The following is a 24,480-nucleotide window of genomic DNA, read 5'->3' as shown; positions in this document are numbered from 1 at the left end:
GTAAAGTCCGCCGGGGATGGCGAGTCTAAAGATGGGTCTACTGGTGGTCGCAGCCCGGTTCTGTCGTTGTTAGTGGCCCGGTGCCCGGTGGCTCTGTGGTCGGTCTTGCTGAACAGGGGCCTTCTGGTTGTCATGGTGATGACAGGACTCTGACTGTGAAAGTGTGTCAAGTGTTTCTCAAACCTTTATTCTCTGGAAGAGATTAACATTTAGATGAAACCTTTGGTAAAACAGTTCATGTGAAAGACTTTAAATTCGGTTTTATCTACACATTTTTAAGGAAACATTAAGTGGTTGTTGACCAAGAAGAATATTGTTTTGGTTGGAGACTGGAACTGCTGCACAGATTTTAATTTAGATAGGACGAGGATGGAGCCACACTTTCAGTCATCTCTGTTTTTATCTGGTGGAAGGTTCACTGCTCCTTCAGGTTTAAAATGTCTATGTGTGTGTGTGTGTCTCATGTAGTTTTCTTTTGTAAAATATTATCTGATTGAAGTGTTATTTATTATTTTTTGCTGATGCGATTATGAAATGATCTGAATAAAAGTTATCTTAAAAGTCAAAAGTTGCTCTGTCTCAATAAACTTTATTTAAAACATTTTATATTATTATTATAGAAGTTATGTTTTCACCTGTGTGTATGTTGGTTTATTTGTTAAAATGGGTTTAAAAAAAACTTGGCAAAGGGATGGTGCAGATGCATAAAATGTTGTGGATTCTGGCTAATTGTTTCCCCTCATATTTCTACTATAGCAACTAACCCATCATGTATAGGACTGTGGCAGAGTTAGGCGCTCTCTGAACTCAGTGCCAGTTATTTTTTGATTTATTGCTCACACACAGTAACAGAGTCATACAAGGCTTTAGAGCACCCCCCATCTGGGAGACAACACTGACAAAGAGAAAGTGAAGCACTGTACTGATGCAAACACAAGTTCATTCACATAAATGAGGCCTCTGCACATACAGTAGCTTACTCTCATTGTATGGTGTAAGTATCCAGTCACTCTACTTGTTTCCCTCCTTCAGGATACCTGTGCAGAGCTGCACTCTTTAACTAATGTAACTATATCAGGGAATTTGTATTTGCTGGGTTCTAAAGGCATTTTCTTGAATTTCCAGACAACACTTAGGACAAAAGTTATGCTTGAAATTACACTTAAAACTAGGATTGTTTTCTCAAAATTGGACCACTGTTTATTGATGAATCATGACGCATAAATCTGTGTTAAATGTGCAGTTTTGTTTTCCTTTCATTGGGAAAAAAATAATGAATCCATTACTCATCTCAAGGGAATAAACATTTATTTACAGGAGCCATATATTTACAAGAGCCATCTTTCATTCTGAACGTCAAACATTATTCCTGTGTCTATAAACTTCATGTAGGATTTCTTTGGTGTAATTTAAATATAATCATATTTAATAAAAGCTTACAAAAACATTAATTAAATATTTTAACAACAGCAAAAACCTATGTACACTCAACTCAAATATTTGCAAACATTTTCAGTTAGATTATATATTACAAGATGAAATGGCAGGTGTCACTATCTGACAAGCAAAGGCATTGTAGTCTGCACATCAGCATCACTGCCTGCCTTTCTCTTTAGTCCTGACAGAGCCTGACTCTAAGTCAAGGTGCAGCCTGAAGGAATTGTGGTGTGGTTGTGGCGGTGATCACCAGGCCTGGTCCTCTGATCCAACTGACGATGGCAAGTGTGCCAAGGATCATGTCTGCTGTTTGACAAGGAAAGAGAGTTTTTCTTGTGAGGCTGCACATCGTCATGTTCAATGTTCCTCTTTCTTGACCCCTCAGTTCCTCTGGTCTGGGTGGTGGTGGTGCAGGGATGTAGGTCGGTGCGGTGGATCTGGTCAGTTTTTCTCCCCTCAGCAAGAGATGTAGGATTCTGCTGGACGGGGTTGGTAGCTGTGCACCGGGGCGGCTTCAGTGGCCCACACACAGCTGTGCCACTGCCAGAAGTCAGGATTTTCTTCTGACAGATTTCCATCATTTGAAAACAGCACCTGACACTGCAAGAAAATTAATACTCTAATTAGATCATCCGTGTATCTGTATCAGTAACAAAGGTACAAGTGGAATATATATAGCAAAAGATGAATTATACATTTAAAAACATTTAACCAGATCACATTGTTGACTTACTAGTGGCTTTTATGCTCCATTCTGGCGATGTGGCGCAGGCTGAGGAACTTGTGCTCCAGCACCTGACGGGGTGTGATCCTTCTGTCGGGATCAAGCTGAAGCATCGCCTTCAACATGTCCACAAACATGTGGGCGTCGGCCATCTCTGTAACTTCATCTGCAGAGTTGTGACTGCTGAAGCGTCGGATCTAAAACACAAACATGTTCTCAGTTAGCTCCAGTGGTGAATACCAAAAACCTCTCTAGGACATTCCGAGTGTTTTTCTTTTTATCTTTAATGAACAAGCTCATGTGGAGTGATATTAAAGAAGACATACCAGCAAGAGGTCGTCCAGGGAGGTGAACTTCCACCACCTGTTCTCCATTGGCTGCTTCCCCGTCTCTTTGTGGTACTCCTCTGGTGTCTGTTCATAAAGTGGTGTGGTAAGCATCAGTGCATCAGATATGTTACAGCAAGGCAGAAACGAGATGGAGAGAGAGATATTTGAATATAACAAGCGGTTTCAGGTCGTCACCTTGAGTTTCCAGACGGAGGAGGTGGAGTCGACGTTTCTCGTGAAGAATTGTGGAGTTTTACCTCCATGGTTGAGCATGGTGTCGGGTATCTGACCCTGAGTCTCTGTGATGTGTTTGATCTGAAAATACAACACAACTTAAAATTCCCCCACAGTCCAGGTGAAGTACTGCTTATTTATCTTTATATTATGCACATGTCATGCCCTAGAAGGGGTTAGGGTTGGAGTCTGCTCTGAATTGTACTCCTCTGAGACTGTCATATTAAGATATTAATACAACTGAAGAGACAGTGCATTTTGAAGAAGTATCTGTACCATTTCATATTCACCCAATCCAGGGTAGAGCTGGGTCCCGAGGTACAGCGTAGCAGCAATGCAGCCCAGCGACCACATGTCTATGGCCTCTGTGAAGGGATGCCCCAGCATGATCTCTGGGGATCTGACAGAGGAGCAACAACCACGATCACATAAACCATGCAAAATATGTGGGTTGTTTTGAAGGACACCTTAATAATTCTTACTGCTACAGGAGTAAAACACACAAAGACATTTGTGTGAATGGATAAAGACTGGATGTTTTTATTCTCAGTTTAAATGTTTTTTCAGTTAATAACACGCCACTAAGATTTGTCATGGTTCCAGATGCTCACCGGTATGGACGGGTCTGAATGTAGGAACCCAACTTGGCAGCTGACACCTCACACGCCAGTCCGAAGTCGATCACTTTGACCCTGAAGGGCTCCCGTAGCTGGTCGACCAACATGATGTTGTCCAACTTGAGGTCTGCGTGGACAATCCCTGCAGCCTTCAGGTGGTTGAGCGCATGGGCAATCTGAAAAGTTCAATTAAAAAAAAAATGTCAACAATGTTCCACCTGCATATATTTCCATACTGTTTGTTACTGCACAGAGTAAAACAGGTGGACACACACCTGCTGGACTATTGGTCTGATCTCTTTCAGCTGGAGAGGTCTGAAACGTCGTTCTCTCATGAAATCAAAGAGACTTTTGTCCAGGTGCTCAAACTCCAGGCAAATGTGTCCTCTGTCAACGAAGTACTGGTACCACTGGACAAGGTAGAACGTGCCCAACGATCTCAATTTCTTCAGAGCAGCCACCTGGAGATACATGGAAGGCGAATGAAACATTGTATATCAGCTCAATGTAAACTTAAACAAGGAAGTGTGTGTACATATGGATTGCACACGGTATAATTCAAACTGGGATCAGCGTACAGATTTGTTTCTTACCTCTTGATTTGCCGCCTTTACATTACAGGCCTTCAGTTTAATCATTTTGATGGCCACAGTCTTCTTGTCGTCCAGTCTCTTGCACTTGACAACTTTTCCGCATGTGCCCTGTCCGAGAAAAGACTGCACCTGGTAGCAAGAGGAGCCAGAGGTCAGCAGGCTTCCTGGAACCAACTGGTAGTCCTGGGCAGTTAGCGTGGCAGCCATGTTGCCTCAATTAATGACGTTAAAATGAAGAAAAATGCAAAAAGCGTGTTGTAGGTTCGAAAGCGAAAGGTGAAATCCCGGGAAAAATATATAGTTTGTATCGTTTTCTAATTCTGTCAAACGTTGAACACTATTGTTATTGATATAAAAGTTATGATTTATCCTGAGTATGTTGGTCTATCTGTAATAACGGGATTACACAGACAACTCAACCGCTCTCCTCCAAGTCAAAAATCATAATGCAGGTGAGAGGTTCAAATGTTGCCTTTGAAGTTCTCTCAAGCCTGGTAACCATGGCAGCTATTCTTGTTATGATTTTTCAAAAGTTATGTTTATCCTGCGTATGTTGGTTTATTTGTAATAATAGGATTACACAAATAACTAAACTGATTTCCTCCAGAAACAACAAAAAATGATTTCCTCCAAATTATTTATTATTATAATAAATGGATGACGCAGATACAAGGTTCGATTGTCATCTTTTGAAATTCTGCCAAGGCTCGTCACCGTGGCCCCTCCCCCCCCCCCCCCCCCACCCTCTCTCTCTCTCGCACTGCATGCTGGGAGTTTGGTAGTGTTGCACATAGGTGTTGCGCGCGTGAGAGTTTGTGTTTTCCCGCAAACTTCTTTACTGTATTTCTAACTTTGTTTTTGTATGATTGTGTAGTTGTTGTGTTGTTAGTGTGTCTGTGGCTGTTGTTGGTCGCCGCTGTCCCTGTCTGTGAGACACGGAGTGAGGCGGGAACCGCAGCAGGACAGGCCGGTGCAGCAGGTGTTGTTGGCGGGTCGAGAGCAGGTGAAACACGGGGACATCTCCTCCAACTCCCGGAGGAACGAAGCGGTGCTCGAGTCCCTGAGAGCGACCTGGTGATCCGGGACCAGCTCGTCCGGGTGTGGACATGTGGGTCACCAGCGGATCCCCTGTCCCCACAGGAGCCACAGCGGGCCGGGGGGAAGGAGGCTGTTCCTCCGGGGCTCGGCGAGGCTCCGCGCCTGCTGTGGGTGCTGCCGGGGGCCGGAGGTCGGGTCTGCGGGGCTAAGAGGCTCGTTGGCCGGTGTCATTGCTGCCGGTGGCTCTGTTGTAAAGTCCGCCGGGGATGGCGGGTCTAAAGATGGGTCCACTGGTGGTTGCAGCCCGGTTCTGTGGTTGTTAGTGGCCCGGTGGTCCTGTGGTCGGTCCTGCTGAACAGGGGCCTGCTGGTTGTCATGGTGATGACAGGACTCTGACTGTGAAAGTGTGTCAAGTGTTTCTCAAACCTGTATTCTCTGGAGGAGATTAACATTTAGATGAAACCTTTGGTAAAACAGTTCATGTGAAAGATTTTAAATTCGGTTTTATCAATATCTATGCACCCAATCAAGGCTCTGAGCGGGAAAGAGTTCTACACATTTTTAAAGAAACATTAAGTGGTTATTGACGAAGAAGAATGTATTGTTTCGGGTGGAGACAGGAACTGCTGAACAGATTTTAATTTAGATAGGATGAGGGTGGAGCCACACTTTCAGTCATCTCTGTTTTTATCTGGTAGAAGGTTCACTGGTCCTTCAGTTTTAAACTGTGTGTGTGTGTGTGTGTTTCATGTAGTTTTCTTTTGTAAAATATTATCTGATTGAAGTGTTATTTATTATATTATGATGATGCGATTATGAAATTATCTAAATAAAAGAAATTTAGGAGTCAAAAGTTGCTCTGTCTCAAACTTTATTCAAAACATTTTATATTATTATTATAGAAGTTATGTTTTCACCTGTGTATGTTGGTTTATTTGTAATGACTGGTTTAAAAAAAACTTGGCAAAGGGATGGTGCAGATGCAGAAAATGTTGTGGATTCTGGCTAATTGTTTCCCCTCATATTTCTACTATAGCAACTAACCCATCATGTATAGGACTGTGGCGGAGTTAGGCGCTCTCTGAACTCAGTTCCAGTTATTTTTTGATTTATTGCTGACACACAGTAACAGAGTCATACAAGGCTTTAGAGCACCCCCCATCTGGGAGACAACACTGACAAAGAGAGAAAGTGAAGCACTGTACCGATGCAAACACAAGTTCATTCACATAAATGAGGCCTCTGCACAGACAGTAGCTTACTCTCATTGTATGGTGTAAGTATCCAGTCACTCTCTACTTGTTTCCCTCCTTCAGGATACCTGTGCAGAGCTGCACTCTTTAACTAATGTAACTATATCAGGGAATTTGTATTTGCTGGGTTCTAAAGGCCTTTTCTTGAATTTCCAGAGACAACACTTAGGACAAAAGTTGTGCTTGAAATTACACAACAGAAATGGTTTCTCTGCTAAAGCAGCTGGGAAAACTTAACCTTTGTGATTTGATGTAGCTGGTCCCGATATGATTTTATCAGAAAGGAGATTGACAGCAGAAATAACGTTTTCTTTATAGTTGTTTTAATGAACAATTACAACATATAACACTGTAAATATTTTTCTTCTTTTGTGTAATAATAACACACATGTATCATCATTTCTGTCTTTTGTGGCCTCAATCTAATGTGAAAACCCAATTTGTGTCATTATTGAAATCCCCAGTGAGTGTTCCTGTGAAACTCTTTATGTGTCACTTAAATTAAGGCTAACAAACTGATTAAAAGTTAAATTAAAGTTTTGGGTGCGTCTGTCTATATCATTGGTGCTGACTTAGCTAATTTTAACTTCACCCAGACCGTATCCCCTTTTGACTAAATTTGACTTCCAGTGGATTCAAAAGTTCATCCATTTTTGTTCTGAACTCTAAAATAGGATGAAAATGAGGAGTCCAATCAGCAGATGCAGCATTCCCATTCTGACACAACATGCATCACTGGCAGTGGTTGTTGTCGTTGGCGTTGTGGTTGTTGTCGTTGGGGTAGTGGTTGTCGTAGTGAGAGTGTTACACAAACTAGTCCCACAACAGGCTAGTCCACTGATATTGGTACCAAAACTTTGCATGAAAGGCTGTGACCCCAGGCTGGCAGCAGCTGCATACAGATTTGAAGATGCACAGCCAAAATACTGAAAAGTGACGGCCCCATTTGTCACTTAAGATGAAACACAATCGTAGGTTTGTTAGTTGGACAATTTCAGAGAGAATTCTTCACATTAAGAGTAACTTGAATTCACGAGGAAATGTATTTTGATGACAGTAGTTTAACATGTGTGAAAATGTGTAAAACTTTTATACGGAAGCATAATGCATTCACTTGAAATTATATTTCCTCTATAGACATGGACTTACTGTTATGAATCTGTAACTACACACAGGAAAAGTTCTATGTTTTAGCGAGACGCAAACGGTGTTGTATAGGGAAGTTTCAAATGAACCTGAAAACATCAGTTGAAAGTCTCGACCATCTTTCGGGGGATATGCTACAGATAGATAGAGGATAGTTTTAATTTTTGTCCATAATTCAAATATTTCCTTTGTCTTTTGTTATTTATACAGACGAAGAGTCTGACAGTTTTAAGCGACGCTGTACGTCATGGCGCTAATACAAGACATCGCGCCAAAAAAAGATGCGAAACATCCATGCAAAATGTAACTTAATCAAAATACTGGATTACAATTATCCAAGAAAAAGTTACCTTTTTTTAATTTTTTTATTAAAATTTATTTTTAATTTTTTAGATAATTATCTAAGAAAAATAGGGCTATTTTTTCAAGTGAATCTAATACGCTTGCATACTTTTATAATGAAGTTGAGCTTCAGGAAATCCTGATGGAAAATAACAAACAGTTTCACTGAGAAATAATCAATAGTTTAGTTAACTGGTCAAGAATTAACTCATTTTAACTACTTTATCTCCTGTGTGCTCTTTAAATCTAAAACATTATGATGATCTTATGATGAGAAAATAAACTTTTCATTAATACATATTTAATTAAAGTGCTTAAAATGTTTAGTACATGAGTAAGTATTCTTAACTCTTCACTCTTTAGTATGAATATGTTAAAAATACTTAAAGGTAGTAGAATAGGTTTGAAGTATTCTTTGTTTAAATGGAGTGTATAAGAAGAAGACTTACCACTGCCTTGAAAGCAGCAATCCTCTGTTCCCTTACATTGTACTGAAGAGCTGCAATCAGAGGTGACGGGGTTACAAACGTGCAGTGTTGGGGAGTAACGGAATACATGTAACGGCGTTACGTATTTAGAATACAAATTATGAGTAACTGTATTCCGTTACAGTTACAAAATAAATAGATGGTATTCAGAATACAGTTACATTGTTGAAATCAGTGGATTACATGACGGTACTTCTTGAGTTTATTCACGCTCTCGTAAATCCACCGGCGGCAAAGCCCCCAGGAAGCAGCTGGAGACCAGGGCTGCCGTATAGCGCCCCGGCCCCCGGCGGCGTGAAGAAGCCTCACCGCGACCGGCTCGGGACCGTTACAGGCCCGGGACCGTGGCTCTGAGAGAGTTCCATCTCTACCAGAAATCTACGGAGCTGCTGATCCGCAAGCTGCCCTTCCAGCACCTGGTGAGAGAAGACCGACCTGCGCTCCCAGAGCTCCGCTGTCACGGCTCTGCAGGAGACCAGCGAGGCACGCCGGGTTCACACCGGACGCTGAAGCGCCGGGCAGCTCTAATAATATCCCAGAAGTATTAAATCATATAGTCACTTGTTGCTCCAACATTAACTGCAACAGCGTCCCAATTTAATGTCATCTATCTTCAAGAACTTCTCCGCTGTTTGCTCCGTTCAATGTCGGGTGTCGAGGGTAAATTACGTATTCTCCGCCCCCCCCCCCCCTCTCTTTTTATCTTTATGACTGCTTGTGTGTCTGTAGTGGATGGGCAGAGGGGGGCATTTAATAATGTGATCGGTAAAATTGGTAAAATTAAAACTCCAGGACAACAGAAGGGGAATACAAACTATGGGATGCATACTTTATCATTTATATCATATAATATGTCATCAATATCGTTTAAAATCATTTTTCAGTGTGTTTCCTGGAGCGATACGCTCGCGTCAAGCGCAAAAAAAAATAGACTCGACGCCGAAACGATCGCTGCACGGCGCGAGGCAGCCTTGGCGCAGGGGTGGGGGTCCTTCAGCGTCCGGTGGGACCGGCACAGAGGTGGAGTGGATGGGAGCCGGACATCCAGCTGGCCCGCCGCATCGGCGGAGAGAGAGTTTAAACTGCTGCTGCTCCACTGACTATAACAACGCCGCAATCATACACTTAAAAAATGCAATACAAACCGGAAGTATTCCAAGTATTCAGAATACGTTACTCAGATTAGTTCATGTAATGGAATACGTTACAGATTACATTTTTGAGCATGTATTCTGTATTCTGTAACGGAATACGTTTTGAAAGTATCCTTCCCAACACTGCAAACGTGACACTGTAGACTGTTAACTGCTGGAACCACAGGGACTGAAACAGACAAAAAATTATACTGTTTATTAGAGTCAGAGAGAAGATGGAAGTGTTATGGATTAAAAACAGAACATGTCAGGAGAAGGATGCACATTATTAAGATAGTCATCTACATCTACTTACAAGGCAGAGTGTTGGAGTTGCAGCTGTCTGTGCTGCAGCATGTAGCACTTGTAAGTATACTCGAAACACCCGAGTTAACTGAATATGTGTGAGAGCCTGTGGATGGACACAGGCCGGGGGGGGCACAGTCCTTGTAGATTTGCTGTCCAGCGGTCCCAAGTGAAACGGCTGCAGAGTCAAGCTGAAAGGAAGCTGTGACACACATCGTTTCTGTGGAACATGTAACTGCTGCCCTGGTTGAACAGGCAGCATCTGTGCAAGTTTCACACACAAGTGCTTCACCTGCCATGTGGAAAAAAATAATCAGTGCTATGATGATCTGATCTAAATTGTGGTTCATAAAGGCTCAAAAATCTTCTCACTGTTCAAAAGGAGTTTCAGACATATGGGTTGTAATTTAAATATAAATAGACACTTCATACATTACTCTAAATTATTTATCTGCTTCCTACCTGTTTAGTCTGTTTCTTGACCTGCTGTACTGTAACTTATGAATTTCTCCTCTGAGGATCAATAGAGCCTCCTTATATTTTCAAGGATATTAATAATACAATATGATAAATAATAATATATAATTTAAAATAGTAATAAGTTACCAGTGCTGTAGAGCGCCCAGATGAGAGTCAGAGAAAGAAGCAGCTTCATCATGATGATCAGGTAAGTTCAGCAGATTCCTTATACGACCTCTCATCAACACGGAGGTACTTTATATACTCTACAGGTGATGAACGCCTGTATGACTGATACATGTCTGAATATCTCAGGGATTGGGCGTGTTTCCATTTTTACAGCATGATCATTCAAACTGTCAGTCTCTCTTTTGTCACAGAGGAAAACACGTCAACACACGACAACCAGGACATAACACACCCATTTTAACTTTGTCACTGTTAACCTGTTTAGGATTGTCCACCAAAACAAAAAGCATAAAACATAGACCTACATTTCCCCAGGATAATTTAAGTATCTAGACATCAATATGTATATCGATAGATAGATAGATATATATATAACATACAAACACTGTTCACACCCAATTTTTGTGTGTGTCAGAACACCTCTTGGAGTGTTATTACATTGGAAGCAATGAAGCAAAATCATACTTCTTCCCTTCCTCATATTGTATGTGGTTCTGTTTTTGCCAGTTGTCTTTTGTCAGTCTCTCTTTTGTCACAGAGGAAAACAGGTCAACACACGTAAACACACCTAAACACACCCATTTCAACTTCCTCAGTGTTTACCTGTTCAGGATTGTGCACCAAAAACAAATAGCATAAAACATAGAACTACATATCCCTCAGGATCATTTAAGTACCTAGACATAAGTGAGCATCATATTATTACATTACAGTTTTGTTTTTAATTTCATGTATCTCCGATCCCAAAATATATAATTTTAAATATAATATATTATTATAATATATTTTTATTATTTTAATTTTGCTGATTCAATGACCATGTTGTGCATAAGATTTGACTGGGAGAAGCTCTCCTGTCAATCAGATCTTAAAAAAATGTGAATGTTGTGAAGCTGGCAACCTGTTTTCTAAATGCTTCCTGATGCAGTAATAAATATACAAAATATATATGCAAGCCCCACCTCCCAAAAGATAAGCTGTGGAGATAATGGATGGATAGGATAAATATTGGATGGTACCATCCAAACTGTCTCTTGTTATTATAACAGTGTTTAATTATATTTCCAGATGAAGTTTGTAACGACACTCTGTGTTTTCAAGTATGATGATTAATAATAATAATAATAATAAAACATAAGTTAGATAGCTCTTATCAAAAACTTATTTACAAAGTGTTTCAAAAACATAACAAAATCACATGAAGCCAAAAGAAATGTAGGTAAAAGCCATATTATAAAAATGAGTCTTTAAACAAGATGGTGGCTGATCTGATTCCCAGTGGAAGGTTATTCCATAGTTGTGTCATTGAGGGATTTTATTCAAAGTCAGTCATCATAGGGTTGGTATTCAGACATGGCTGTCTAGGATTGTCTTATCAAAACTAGGATTGTCTTATCAAATCCTAGGATTGTCTTATCAAAATTATTTACATTGGATCACTGTTTATTGATGAATTATGAATCATAAATCTGTGTTTAATGTGCAGTTTGGTTTTCCTTTCATTGGGAAAAAAAATAATGAATTCATTACTCATGTCAAGGGAATAAACAGATGTATTTACAAGTGCCATATATTTACAAGAGCCACTATTCATTCTGACTGTCAAACATTATTCCTGTTTCTACAAACTTCATGTAGGATTTCTTTGGTGTAATTTAAATGTGTTCAAAGCAAAAGAAAAAAGCTCACAAAAAACATTAATTAAAAATGTTAACAACTGCAAAAACCTATGTTCACTCAACTCAAATATTTGCACACATTTTCAGTTAGATTATATATAACAAGATCAAATGGCAGGTGTCACTATCTGACAAGCAAAGGCCTTGTAGTCTGCACATCAGCATCACTGCCTGCCTTTCTCTTTAGTCCTGACAGAGCCTGACTCTAAGTCAAGGTGCAGCCTGAAGGAAATGTGTGGTGGTGGTGGTGGTGCTGATAAGGCCTTGTACTCTGAGCCGACTGATGATGGCGAGTGTGACGAGAATCATCTCTGCAGGTGGAACTGCCTGTAAAGTCATGCCTGTCTTTTCTCCTCTCACAGTCCCTGCTCCTGCTGTAGTCCCAGTTTCCCTGGGACCTTCTTTTACTATCTGACCTGGGAGTGGAGTTTCTCTTGGGAGGCGGCACATCGTCATGATCTCCTCCTTTTCTTTTCAGTCCCGACAGAGCCTGACCCTCGGTCCGGCTGCTGCCTGAAGGACCCGTGTTGTGGTTGTGGCAGTGATGAGCAGGCCTGGTCCTCTGATCCAACTGATGATGTCCAGTGTGCCAAGGATCATGTCTGCTGTTTGAGTTTTTCTTGTGAGGCGGCACATCGTCATGCTCAGTGTTCCTCTTTCTTGACCCCTCAGTTCCTCTGGTCTGGGTGGTGGTGGTGCAGGGATATAGGTCAGTGCGGTGGATCTGGTCAGTTTTTCTCCCCTCGGCAAGAGATTGAGGATTCTGCTGGACGGGGTTGGTAGCTGTGCACCGGGGCGGCTTCAGTGGCCCACACACAGCTGTGCCACTGCCAGAGGTCGGGATTTTCTTCTGACAGATTTCCATCATTTGAAAACAGCACCTGACACTGCAAGAAAATTAATACTCTGATTAGATAATTCGTGTATCTGTATCAGTAACAAATTTACGAGTGGAATATATATAGCAAAAGATGAATTATATATTTAAAAACATTTAACCAGATCACATTGTTGACTTACTAGTGGCTTTTATGGTCCATTCTGGCGATGTGGCGCAGGCTGATGAACTTGTGCTCCAGCACCTGACGGGGTGTGATCCTTCTGTCGGGATCAAGCTGAAGCATCGCCTTCAGCATGTCCACAAACATGTGGGCGTCGGCCATCTCTGCAACTTCATCTGCAGAGTTGTGACTGCTGAAGCGTCGGATCTAAAACACAAACATGTTCTCAGTTAGCTACATGGAAGGCGAATGAAACATTGTATATCAGCTCAATGTAAACTTAAACAAGGAAGTGTGTGTACATATGGATTGCACACGGTATAATTCAAACTGGGATAAGCGAAAAGATTTGTCTCTTACCTCTTTATTTGCCGCCTTTACATAACAGGCCTTCAGTTTAATCATTTTGATATTTTGATGAAATCATACAAGGATTTAGAGCACCCCCCATCTGGGAGACAACACTGATAAAGAGAGAAAGTGAAGCACTGTACTGATGCAAACACAAGTTGTTCATTCACATAAATGAGGCCTCTGCACATACAGTAGCTTACTCTCATTGTATGGTGTAAGTATCCAGTCACTCTCTACTTGTTTCCCTCCTTCAGGATACCTGTGCAGAGGTGCACTCTAACTAACGTAACTATATCAGGAAATTTGTATTTACAGGCAGGGTTCCCACGGTACCTGGAAACCATGGAAAACATGGAATTTATTTTTTCATTTTCCAGGTTTGGAAAAGTCATGGAAACTGAGCAAAAGTCAACACTTACATGGAAATTGAAACAGTTGTCCTGGAGAGAATACAGAGTCGAAGCATATCCTGAACCATAGGAAAAAAGTCCTATTCTTTGTCCTGCGATCTTCGACAGTGGGGCTCTGTAACACAAGGCTCACTGTCACACTGATTCAATCAGACAGACATATTTTCGTAGCGCCATCCAGCTGGTGATGTACCCAGGAACCTCCAGATCTCCAGTCTCTAAAAAAGTAAGCGATGGTCGTCACTTACATGTAGCCAACAGCGAACGCTAAACATGTGCCTAAAGATGAGAAGAGGACTCGCACGTTGCTGGTGAAGATCTCAGCTCCTGCATGCAGGGAGAAAGGAATACAATCTTTGTGATGAGTGTCGAACAGGGAAGAGAAATGCACCAAGTTATTTACACTTTCATTGTAAATCTTGAAAGTGCATGAGAATAGATGAGAAGTGTATATTTATCAAGCATCAAAGCAGCTATAAAGTTAGACACCTGCCCCAAACCATTGATGAAGAGCAGGATGATTAACATTATCCATGATTGCGAGTAGATCAGAATGAAGGTTAAAACTAGGGATGAGCGAGTACAGCATTATCTGTATCTGTATCTGTTAACCATATGAATTATCCGTATCCGTACTCGGAGTGAGCGGGGCCTAACCCGGAAGTGGGTGTGATTTAACCCGGAAGTGGGCTGGTTCAACATAACTTTCTTTTTTAACTTTGAAATTTTTTTATGATTTTTTAAAATTTATTTCCACACCAGGTGTGTGTGTGGGGTGTGTGTGTGTGTGTGTTTGTGTGTGTGAGTGAGATGCGAGGGACGTTCACTGTCTCCCGGAGAAATTAACACTCTGTGTTTTTAGTATAGAAAGACGTGAATTATACTCGTTCACAAGTCATACAGACTGGTTTTGTTATTTTCACTTTACATTAACACTTAAAGTTTAGTGCAGTGTAATTGTTTGCCGTGATAATTAAATGCCAGTGTGATAATAAATGACAATTTCAAACCATACAAACTGTCATGTTGTACTGTATTTAATAGAGGTTTACTTTACTGTAAAGTAAGTGTAAATGTAAAGTGAAAATAACAAAACCAGTCATTATGACTTGTGAAAAAATATAATTCACGTCTTTCTATACTAAAAACACAGAGTGCTCATTTCTCCGGGAGACAGTGAACGTCCCTCGCTACATCTACAGCGCTCCTCTACTGAGCCAATGCAGGTCTCGTGAAAATTTTTCCAAAGACTCGTACGCGAAGACCCAGTCGGGAAATGAACGAATCATTTCTGCTTCCTTGAACAGTCCCGATGCGCAGTGAACCTGAGTGACTGAGAGACAGAGAGCTGTTCTGTGAGTGAGTGAGCAGAGCCGTGTGTGACGGGAGGAGCGCTGTGACGCTGTGTGAGGATTTTCATTCAGTCCGAGCACAGATAATGACTCCGATTACTCGTATTATACTGGTGATCGGCAAAAGTGCTTTATCCGGCTCATCTCTAGTTAAAACCATCTGATCATACACCAGATGCAGGCCATCCAGTGTGCCAGCAGCGCAAACACGGACATTAATGTCACCAATCATCCCAGACCTGTTATTGCTCAATCTCGGGTGGCTAAATTCCACTTGTCCCTCTTATAAGTTGGACGCCAACCGCACGGGGCCGCGTAACTAGTTAGCATGCCAGAGTCTCGAAGTTATAAAAATTTAAAAAGCCTTTCTAAAATGTCGTCATTTTCGTTTTGTGCTTCTTTTTTTTTTTTTGTTTTAAAGTATCGGTTCAGGCACCGGTATCGGGGAAAACAACAAACGATACCCAATATTTAGAAACGTCTTGCCAGGGCTTCCAGATTAAATCTAAATTGACCTATTGCTTACCTGACTAAGCAACGGACCCTCCCTTGGACAGGTGGAGAGAAATAAGCATAATAGATGCTTTGTTACTGTTCGTGTAGCTGTATTTTCAGCCTTCTATAGTAAATGTCCACGTAACTGTAATTTCAGTGTGTTATAACTGTAGTATTATCAGTTAGGAGCACCACCGGAGGTCCTTGGATGGCCCGTGTATTACACATTGTTCCTGCATGGTCTTAAATTTAATCATCGGAATTTTAGGCGTAAAAAATACTTAAAAAGTCCTAAATTTGATTTAGCTAGGTCTTAAAAATTAATTGATCTCCAGTCTCTTCAAAGTTCTTTTCAACTTTCCCTTAAGGTACTTGTCGACTATCGGTCTCGTGCCGGTATTTAGCCTTAGATGGAGTTTTCCACCCACTTTCACCTCCAACGGAACTGTGGCTTTTCGCCAGGCCTCAGAGGTTTCCCTCAGGCACCAGGCAGTGGTGGCTCGGCGTCAGTGAGAAAGACTAGGCTGAATGCTGCAAGTCCATTGGAAACAATGGTGGAGCAGAGCGGTACTTGTCGACTATCGGTCTCGTGCCGGTATTTAGCCTTAGATGGAGTTTACCACCCACTTTGGGCTGCATTCCCAAACAACCCAATCAGAAGGACTCAGAGGGCGTGAAACTTACAATGTAGGGCACGGTGACAGCCACATAGATTTATGTAGTGTTGGGGTGGGATGTTTAATTTTCTTCTCTGGCCATTTTTTTTGGAACATACTTTTTTCTCTATGCTGAAAGAATCGTTTACTGAACTCATACTCGGAAACTGTTTGACAAACAAAATCATCCTTATTGACTGGAAGGCTGAGGTATTTCTGATTCTATTTGTTTTTTCATTGACTATAAACTTCTATTTTTCACTTTCATTGCTTTACTTAACTATTCTGTTTTACTTGATAGCGTAAGTGTAATCGTGGGGGGGGGGGCAGCTGAAGCTTTGAGATAAATAAAGTCTTATCTTATCAAATAACAGTGAATACAAATGTTTTATGAAGGATATTCTGTTGTAATATTTCAATTATTACGCCCTTATTCAAAAGAACCGCATGTTCATTTGGGAAAATGAATAAGACGCATGGAGCTCTCACCTGCACCGGAACTATGGCTTTTCGCCAGTCCTCTTTGAGGTTTCCCTCAGGCACCAGGCAGTGGTGCCTCGGCATATCCAGGATGAAGATAAGGCTGTATATCATAAATCCATTCGGCAAAATGGTGGAGCAGAGCAGGAAGAACATGACCAGCCGGACGCGATTCCATTGCCAGAGAAATGTGATCATCTGATCATAACTGCCTTTGGTATGTGACCTGTGGGACAACAATAAGCCTCAGGTTTCAGCGGCGGACTGACACCCACTGCAGTTTTTAAAGGTCAATTAAAACCTGGAGCAGGAACAAACAGGTAGCTTATATTGGCATAGGTATATTGTGCATTTTAAGACGTGTGATGGCTAAATTTGGATTACAAAAGTTACACAACCCTGTCATTTGTTATCTGTTACCTAAGAGGACCAGGTATCTGCGGCTCCCCGCAGTCTCTATCTGGGTTTGGACCTGCTTTGGTCACACATAACACAAAAACACACATACACAGAGGATATCAGTTAACACAACGTTTACTCGAAGCGTACATTCAGCGGAAAAACCATATTTCAAAACTTTGAACGCAGTGACTCCTTACCTGCACCAATCAGCCCAGACGACTTGGACGGTTGCTCTGTGTCCATGATGGACCCTGCTCCAGATGAGCTCCTCAGACTGGAGGTGGTCACAAGGAGTCTTGTCTCATTTTTTGTGGTTGTAGTTGTCGGTGTTTCTGGTTTCCAGCATATGGTTTCCGCTAGAAGTCGTCCAAAACTCTTGGGAGGAGGAGGGTGGCAAAAATTGACGCAACACACAGACACCCCAGCACAATGTGAGGCAGGCACTTCAGGTAGATCCTTAAACCAAGGAGAAGGGGACGTTTAGATGGTAGAATGGGCTCTGGGTCTTATGGGAGTTGAAATTAGATAGAAAGACAGACAGCGTGTTCGTAGATTCGAGGTTCAAATGGGAAAGGTTAATAATTTAGACAAGTTCTATGTTCAAAAGTTTCGCAGTAATAAGTTTATTGTATAAGAACAATACTTACAGAGAGTTTCTGGGGTTTTGCCGGACACGTCACCAGGTTCACTGGATCATGTCCAGAAGAAGCGCGCACACTCATCCTAAATCCACAGTATTTATCAAGACACAGGGCGCAACACAGAGGCGGTTCTTTCTTTGAGGGAATTCAGCAATTGGCCAGATGTATACTGTTTTCTCAAAGTGCAGTTTTTTGCAAGCATGTCACTTTTGAGAGAAAATCCAATCAACCAGGTGTCCCTACTGTGGCCTTGGCAAACAGGGAGTCACCACAGCAGAGAGACAGAACAGATTAGACTTAGAGGAGGTTTTCAAATCTTTTTCTCACAATATTTCATGAAGAACTTCATTGTATTAATTCTGGCACGTCCTCTCTCATGTGCATGGTTACCAGTTGGTTGCTATGTCTGATTCCTGTTTTGTTGCTCTGCCTGTGGTTGTGCTCTGTGTCTGACCCTGCGTCTGAGTCAAAAAGATATCCATCATTCCAATTAAAAGAAACAGTTGTAGTATTATTGATTCTATAGACTATACAGCTAATATTATTCACAGGATATAGGTAAAATATAGTCACAAGATAAAGAACAAAACATAGATATCTCAACAATACTCACTCAGCTTCAACAAATACGGCGCGATGCAGCCCCCCCAGTCTGCACGTAGTGGACGTTGCTCCTGAGCGGCGTTGGGTAGAGCTCCAAGGTGTAGGTATAAACCATGGAGACGCCAGCGGTGAGAGCGTATTTACCGATCACCCAGTGGAAACACAACAAAGCCTGGAGCTCTTAGTTACCACTGCCCAGGAGCTTTGATTGCACTCCTGCCTGTCCGTCTGTTCATCCAGACATTGAAATTTACCGAACGGATTTCCATGTTGCTTGAAGGAAGGTTGCGTTTGCTCCCTGAAAGGCTAGGACTACCAGACTCAAAAATAGCTTCCTCCCCCAGACCGTAGGGCTTTGGAACCAGCAACACTGACCCACTGAACAGTTACCATGTACATATATTCATATATTTTAATTTAATATTCCCCACTCCTTCACCCTGTAAACTGCTGCTTCAATGTTATATGTTATATATATATATAGATGTTGCCTGCCAGGTCACAAGATCACAGGTCACACTTACTACGTATGTACTACACATATATTCATATTGTTGCGGGTGGAAATCAAAGGCAGGAGTTGCGTTCTCAAGTTAAAATTAAGCAGGTTTATTCAGAGGTCACAGGTCAGGAAACTGCGGTGTCCAGCAAATGGTCATGCATGGTCCTCTAATCCTACGCAGTAAGCTGCACAGGAAAATGGCGCTTAGTCAAAGTGCGCACATAGCTTATATATCGATATACTGGGCGTGACAGAGGTTCTTGGATTGGTCGAGACTAGACGGAAGCTGCTGCATATACGCGGGGCAGTGCCTCGTTGGTCGGAGCACAAGGCAGTCCTGCCCTCCTGGCGTTGGGTCCTCCTCCTGGCGTCCCGTGTTGATGATTCTGTAGGTGCGCGCCATTGCCATTGTTACCAGAGGTCATAGTGTTCTGGCCTCAAAGCATTCTGAAGCGACGCGTAAGCGCTACTCCCTAGCGCGCCGGCGCTTGGCTGGTCACACCGTCACCCTTAACACCGCGGCGGTCATCCTGCGATTCCTCTCCGTGATCACACATACAGCTGATATTTGTCATTAACTGCAACAGCGTCCCAGCATTTGTCCTTTTTAATGTTGTCTTTATACAACATGTGCGGAAGATCATACAGCTCAGTGTACTTTCCCACTTCAATTATTAATTTAATGTCATCCATCTTCAAGAACTTCTCCGCTGTTTGCTCCGTTCAATGTCTGGTGTCGAGGGTAAATTACGTATTCTCCACTCAAGCCTATGGGGAGAGTACGTAGACACCCCCCCCCCCCCCCCTCTCTTTTTATCTTTATGACTGCTTGTGTGGCTGTAGTGGGGGCAGAGGGGGACATTTAATAATGTGATCGGTAAAATTGGTAAAATTAAAACTCCAGGACAACAGAAGGGGAATACAAACTATGGGATGCATATTTGATCATTAATATCATATAAAATATGTCATCAATATCGTTTAAAATTATTTTTCAGTGTGTTTCCTGGAGCGATACGCTCGCGTCAAGCGCAAAAAATAGACTCGACGCCGAAACGATCGCTGCACGGTGCGAGGCTGCCTTGGCGCAGCGCGGGGCTTCAGCCTCCGGTGGGACCGGCACAGAGGACTAACATGGGAGTGGATGGGAGTCAGCTGTTATTTAAGGCTTGGTTCTGCGTTTACGCGACGCTTCAGCGCCCGGTGTAAACCCGGCGTTAGACTGATGATCTCACAGGAGAGAGGACGTCTCAGAATTATTACAATGAAGTGATTCATGAAACACTGTGAGAAAAGGCATGAAAACCTTTCCCTGTTTGATAAGGAGCATGTAACATCTGAAGTTGAGATGACGTACTGTGTGTGTGTGTGTGTGTGAGGGAGGTCTGCTCATTATCTGCCTCACCTCCCTCAGATGTTGGTCCTCTGCCTTGTGTGTGTGTGTGTGTGTAGTGACTGTGCTCCAGAGTGTAGTTAATGCAATCAAAGGACATGGTATGTGTATCTGACCACACGTTAAAGTGTGTGTATGTCAATTATATCTTTAATTTAATATTCCCCACTCCTTCACCCTTTAAACTGCTGCTTCATTTTACTATGTTATATGTTATATATATAGATGTTGCCTGCCAGGTCAAAAAAATGTCACTGCTCCGATGACGCTGTCATTTGTGTCGTGAAATTCAAACAAATAACATGTAATTTGACATGTAAGTTAAAACAATCACAGTTTATCTATACGAAATTGACCTAAAATCACAAGTCACAGCTCAGTTATACAAAAAAGACAATACGTAGACGTCACGAAGTAGTAATAACAACATGATTTATTACAAAAAGAATACACGGATGTGGACAACTTAAATTTATATCAATAATTTTGATATGTGAGTTAAAACAATCACAGTTTATCGATACGAACTTTGTTTCTCGATTTCGAACTTTTGTCACAATTTGACTTAAATAAATAAATACATCACTTAAGTCCAATAAAATATAATATATTCATAGATACACGGTATCATGAATGATAACATATATAAATAAGTTTGGTTTTAGTGACAGTTATAGAATTAAAGGATCACAGTGGAATAGACAAGGGGGAGGAGTCTGTGAGAGGTAGCCTATAAGTATAGGAGCCCTCAGGCTCCTCACTCACTCTTTCTCTGAACGTTGTAGTGGAAGGGCCTCACAGCTCTGATAGAAACAATTTGCTTTTCAGGTGCCTAACCTAGTAAGACCTGAAGAAGACCCAAGAGTGTCTTATGACACCTTCGCGTGTTTTCAGTTTTTGATTTTATTTTCAGTTTCTTTGAGTTATTGTGTTTTTGATTTAATTTCCTGCTAACAATAATGGTTCCAAGTTGCATTCTGCGCTTTCTCAAGTATTCTCCTCTCCTCACAACACCTGAGGGTTGTCCTGTCGTGCCGGGCAGCGCCATCAGTTGTGATACCGAGGCACGTGTCCCAGCTTCGTCCCAATGAACTCAAATACAAGTCCACGGAGCTGAACATGTCTTCTGCAGTCGTAGTAGTAGGGAGCTCTCTTGTGTAGAGAAATTGTTCCTGCAAGTCCCCGTCCCACACATGTTTCACGTACACGAGGTGAATTAATTGCAGAACAAACAGTGGATGGTGACAAACACAGATAACTGTAAAGTTAATTTAAAGCTTTATTTGTTATTTTAGATAAATGTATATGTAACCTACAATGATAATAATGCTCATGTCTGACAGATGGAATAGTTTGGATATGCTTTTTGAAACATTCAGGCCAAGTAATGATGGAAAGTGTTTCTTTATTTAAATTCGACACTGAAACAACATATTGATACAGTTCAGCTCAAGGCTCCAACAAACACTATATAACTATTATCTATAACTCCTGTAGGCTAATGATGATTTGACTAACTTTGAGGTACAAATTTAATGAGTATCAGTTGCACTGATCCAAGGAGCAAGATGCCGATCATAATGTTTCGCTGTGAATATTTTCGTAGTGCCATCCAGCTGGTGATGTACCAAGGAACCTCTATGGCTGCTGAGATGAAACAGCTGATGAAAGGGTCATCGTTGAGCTGGGCCATGCTGAAGCACAGGCCAAAGAATCCGGTCATCATGGTGAACCTACAGCAGAAATCTGAATATAAATAACCTTAAAAACATACATATGTGCGTACACACTCATACACAAGCACAAACACACTTATTTATATCCTGGTAAGAGACAAGCATTCCATTCATAAGCCTTCAAAGTAGGTTAACCACAAATATGAGCTTCCTTAAACTGTGTGCAACTTACCTCCAGAGGGGGATGTAGATCAGACATTTTTTTTTTTTTTTTAAAGTATCGGTTCAGGCACCGGTATCGGGAAAAAACCAAACGATACCCAATATTTCGAAACGTCGCACCAGGGCTTCCAGACTCAATCTAAATTGACCTATTACTTACCTGACTAAGCAACGGACCCTCCCTCGGACGAGTGGAGAGAAATAAGCATAATAGATGCTTTGTTACTGTTCGTGTAGCTGTATTTTCAGCCTTCTATAGTAAATGTCCACCTAACTGTAATTTCAGTGTGTTATAACTGTAGTATTATCAGTTTAGGAGCACCACCGGAGGTTTTGTCCGTCTAATGGAACATGGCCTCTTGGTTCCTGTACAGGTCGGGGTGGGTGATGGGCCACATGTCTGGCGATGATGTCATCATGGTGTTGTCGATAGTGTAACAGTTCTGATCCTCCAGGAACTCTCTGGGAATCTTCTGCCTGGGGTTAGGGTCATAACCCAGACAGGCGGCAAGATGGACGGTGGCTTTGATCCCGTAGTCAGACAGAACCAGAGACATGACCCAGGTGATGATGTAGAACGGGATGGTTACTTTCCGACCACCAAGGTTGAACGGGACGATGATGCGGCCTTTCCGTGGTCTACCACATGTTTCTGTGAGATATTCAAAAGCATTCCATGCACCATCTTCTGGATACTTGAGAGTACTGACCATGATGTTGGGAATCTCTTCTTCTCCCTTCATTGAGTTCCAGCCAGGTGGCAGATTCTTGGGCTTGTGTTCTTCATAACATTTACAGACACGTCCTGAACGACAGATAAACTTTCTGTGATGAGGCTGCATGAGTCCAGGGTTCTAAAGGAATTTTCTTGAATTTCCAGAGACAACACTTTGGACAAAAGTTATGCTTGAAATTACACTTAAAGCTAAGATTATTTTATCAAAATTAGTTACATTGGACCACTGTTTATTGATGAATCATAAATCTGTGATAAATGGGCAGTTTGGTTTCCCTTTCATTGGAAAAAAAAGAATGAATCCATTACTCATCTCAAGGGAATAAACATATTTATTTACAAGAGCCATCTTTCATGCTAAATGTCAAACATTATTCTTGTTTCTATAAACTTCATGAAGGATTTCTTTGGTGTAATATAAATATCATTAAAAAGCTCACAAAAAAAATTAATTAAATATTTTAACAACTGCAAGAACCTATGTACACTCAACTCAAATATTTGCACACATTTTAAGTTAGATTATATATTACAAGATCAAATGGCAGGTGTCACTATCTGACAAGCAAAGGCATTGTAGTCTGCACATCAGCATCACTGCCTGCATTTCCCTTTAGTCCTGACCGAGCCTGACTCTAAGTCAAGGTGCAGCCTGAAGGAACTGTGTTGTGGTGGTGGTGGTGCTGATAAGGCCTCGTCCTCTGAGCTGACTAATGATGGAGAGTGTGCCGGGAATCATCTCTGCAGGTGGAACTGCCTGTAAAATCATGCCTGTCTCTTCTCCTCTCACAGTCCCTGCTCCTACTGTAGTCCCAGTTTCCCTGGGACCTTCTGTTACTATCTGACCTGGGAGGAGAGTTTCTCTTGGGAGGCGGCACATCGCCATGATCACCTCCTTTTCTTTTCAGTCCCGACAGAGCCTGACCCTCGGTCCGGGTGCTGCCTGAAGGACCCGTGTTGTGGTTGTGGCGGTGATGAGCAGGCCCGTTCCTCTGATGAGACTGATGATGTCCAGTGTGCAAAGGATCATGTCTGCTGTTTGAGTTTTTCTTGTGAGGCGGCACATCATCATGCTCAATGTTCCTCTTTCTTGACCCGTCAGTTCCTCTGGTCTGGGTGGTGGTGGTGCAGGGATGTAGGTCGGTGCGGTAGGGCTGCTCAGTTCTTCTCCCCTCAGCAAGAGATGTAGGATTCTGCTGGACGGGGTTGGTAGCTGTGCACCGGGGCGGCTTCAGTGGCCCACACACTGCTGTGCTACTGCCAGAAGTCGGGATTTTCTTCTGACAGATTTGCATCATTTGAAAACAGGACCTGACACTGCAAGAAAATTAAACCTTTCATTATGTAACCCTTGGTTACACTAGAATAAGTGTTAGTCTGGACCAGGATAGGATATTCTAGGTACGTAGGAGCCCTGGAGTTGAGAATCAATAATGAGAAATACAAAAACACAATTTCTTTAAATGAACTTATATTTAAACACAACAGCAATTCAACTTGGTTTGACAATAGAACACATCATAAATTTCCCCCAAAATAATAAACAGAAATAAATAAAAGAAAAGTGTGCACATAAAAGTCAATTCAAAG

The 24,480-nt window shown here is 41.8% G+C and overlaps 1 protein-coding gene across 1 annotated transcript; it reads right to left on the bottom strand.

Annotated features, from left to right (window-relative positions):
• Nucleotides 1-6,890: 6,890 nt before the first annotated feature.
• Nucleotides 6,891-10,298, bottom strand: LOC132996360 (integumentary mucin C.1-like). The gene is made up of 5 exons (XM_061066708.1): nucleotides 10,247-10,298; nucleotides 9,651-9,932; nucleotides 9,490-9,524; nucleotides 8,163-8,244; nucleotides 6,891-7,177 (listed from the first exon to the last, which is right to left on the bottom strand). Exons 1-5 carry the CDS (start codon nucleotides 10,296-10,298, stop codon nucleotides 6,891-6,893), a joined length of 738 nt encoding a protein of 245 aa, XP_060922691.1.
• Between the last annotated feature and the right edge of the window lie 14,182 nt (nucleotides 10,299-24,480).

Source organism: Limanda limanda, chromosome 22 (genome assembly GCF_963576545.1).
Source record: "Limanda limanda chromosome 22, fLimLim1.1, whole genome shotgun sequence".
In the NCBI taxonomy this organism is placed as follows: Eukaryota; Metazoa; Chordata; class Actinopteri; order Pleuronectiformes; family Pleuronectidae; genus Limanda; species Limanda limanda.
This window is presented reverse-complemented; position numbering and strand designations above follow the sequence as displayed.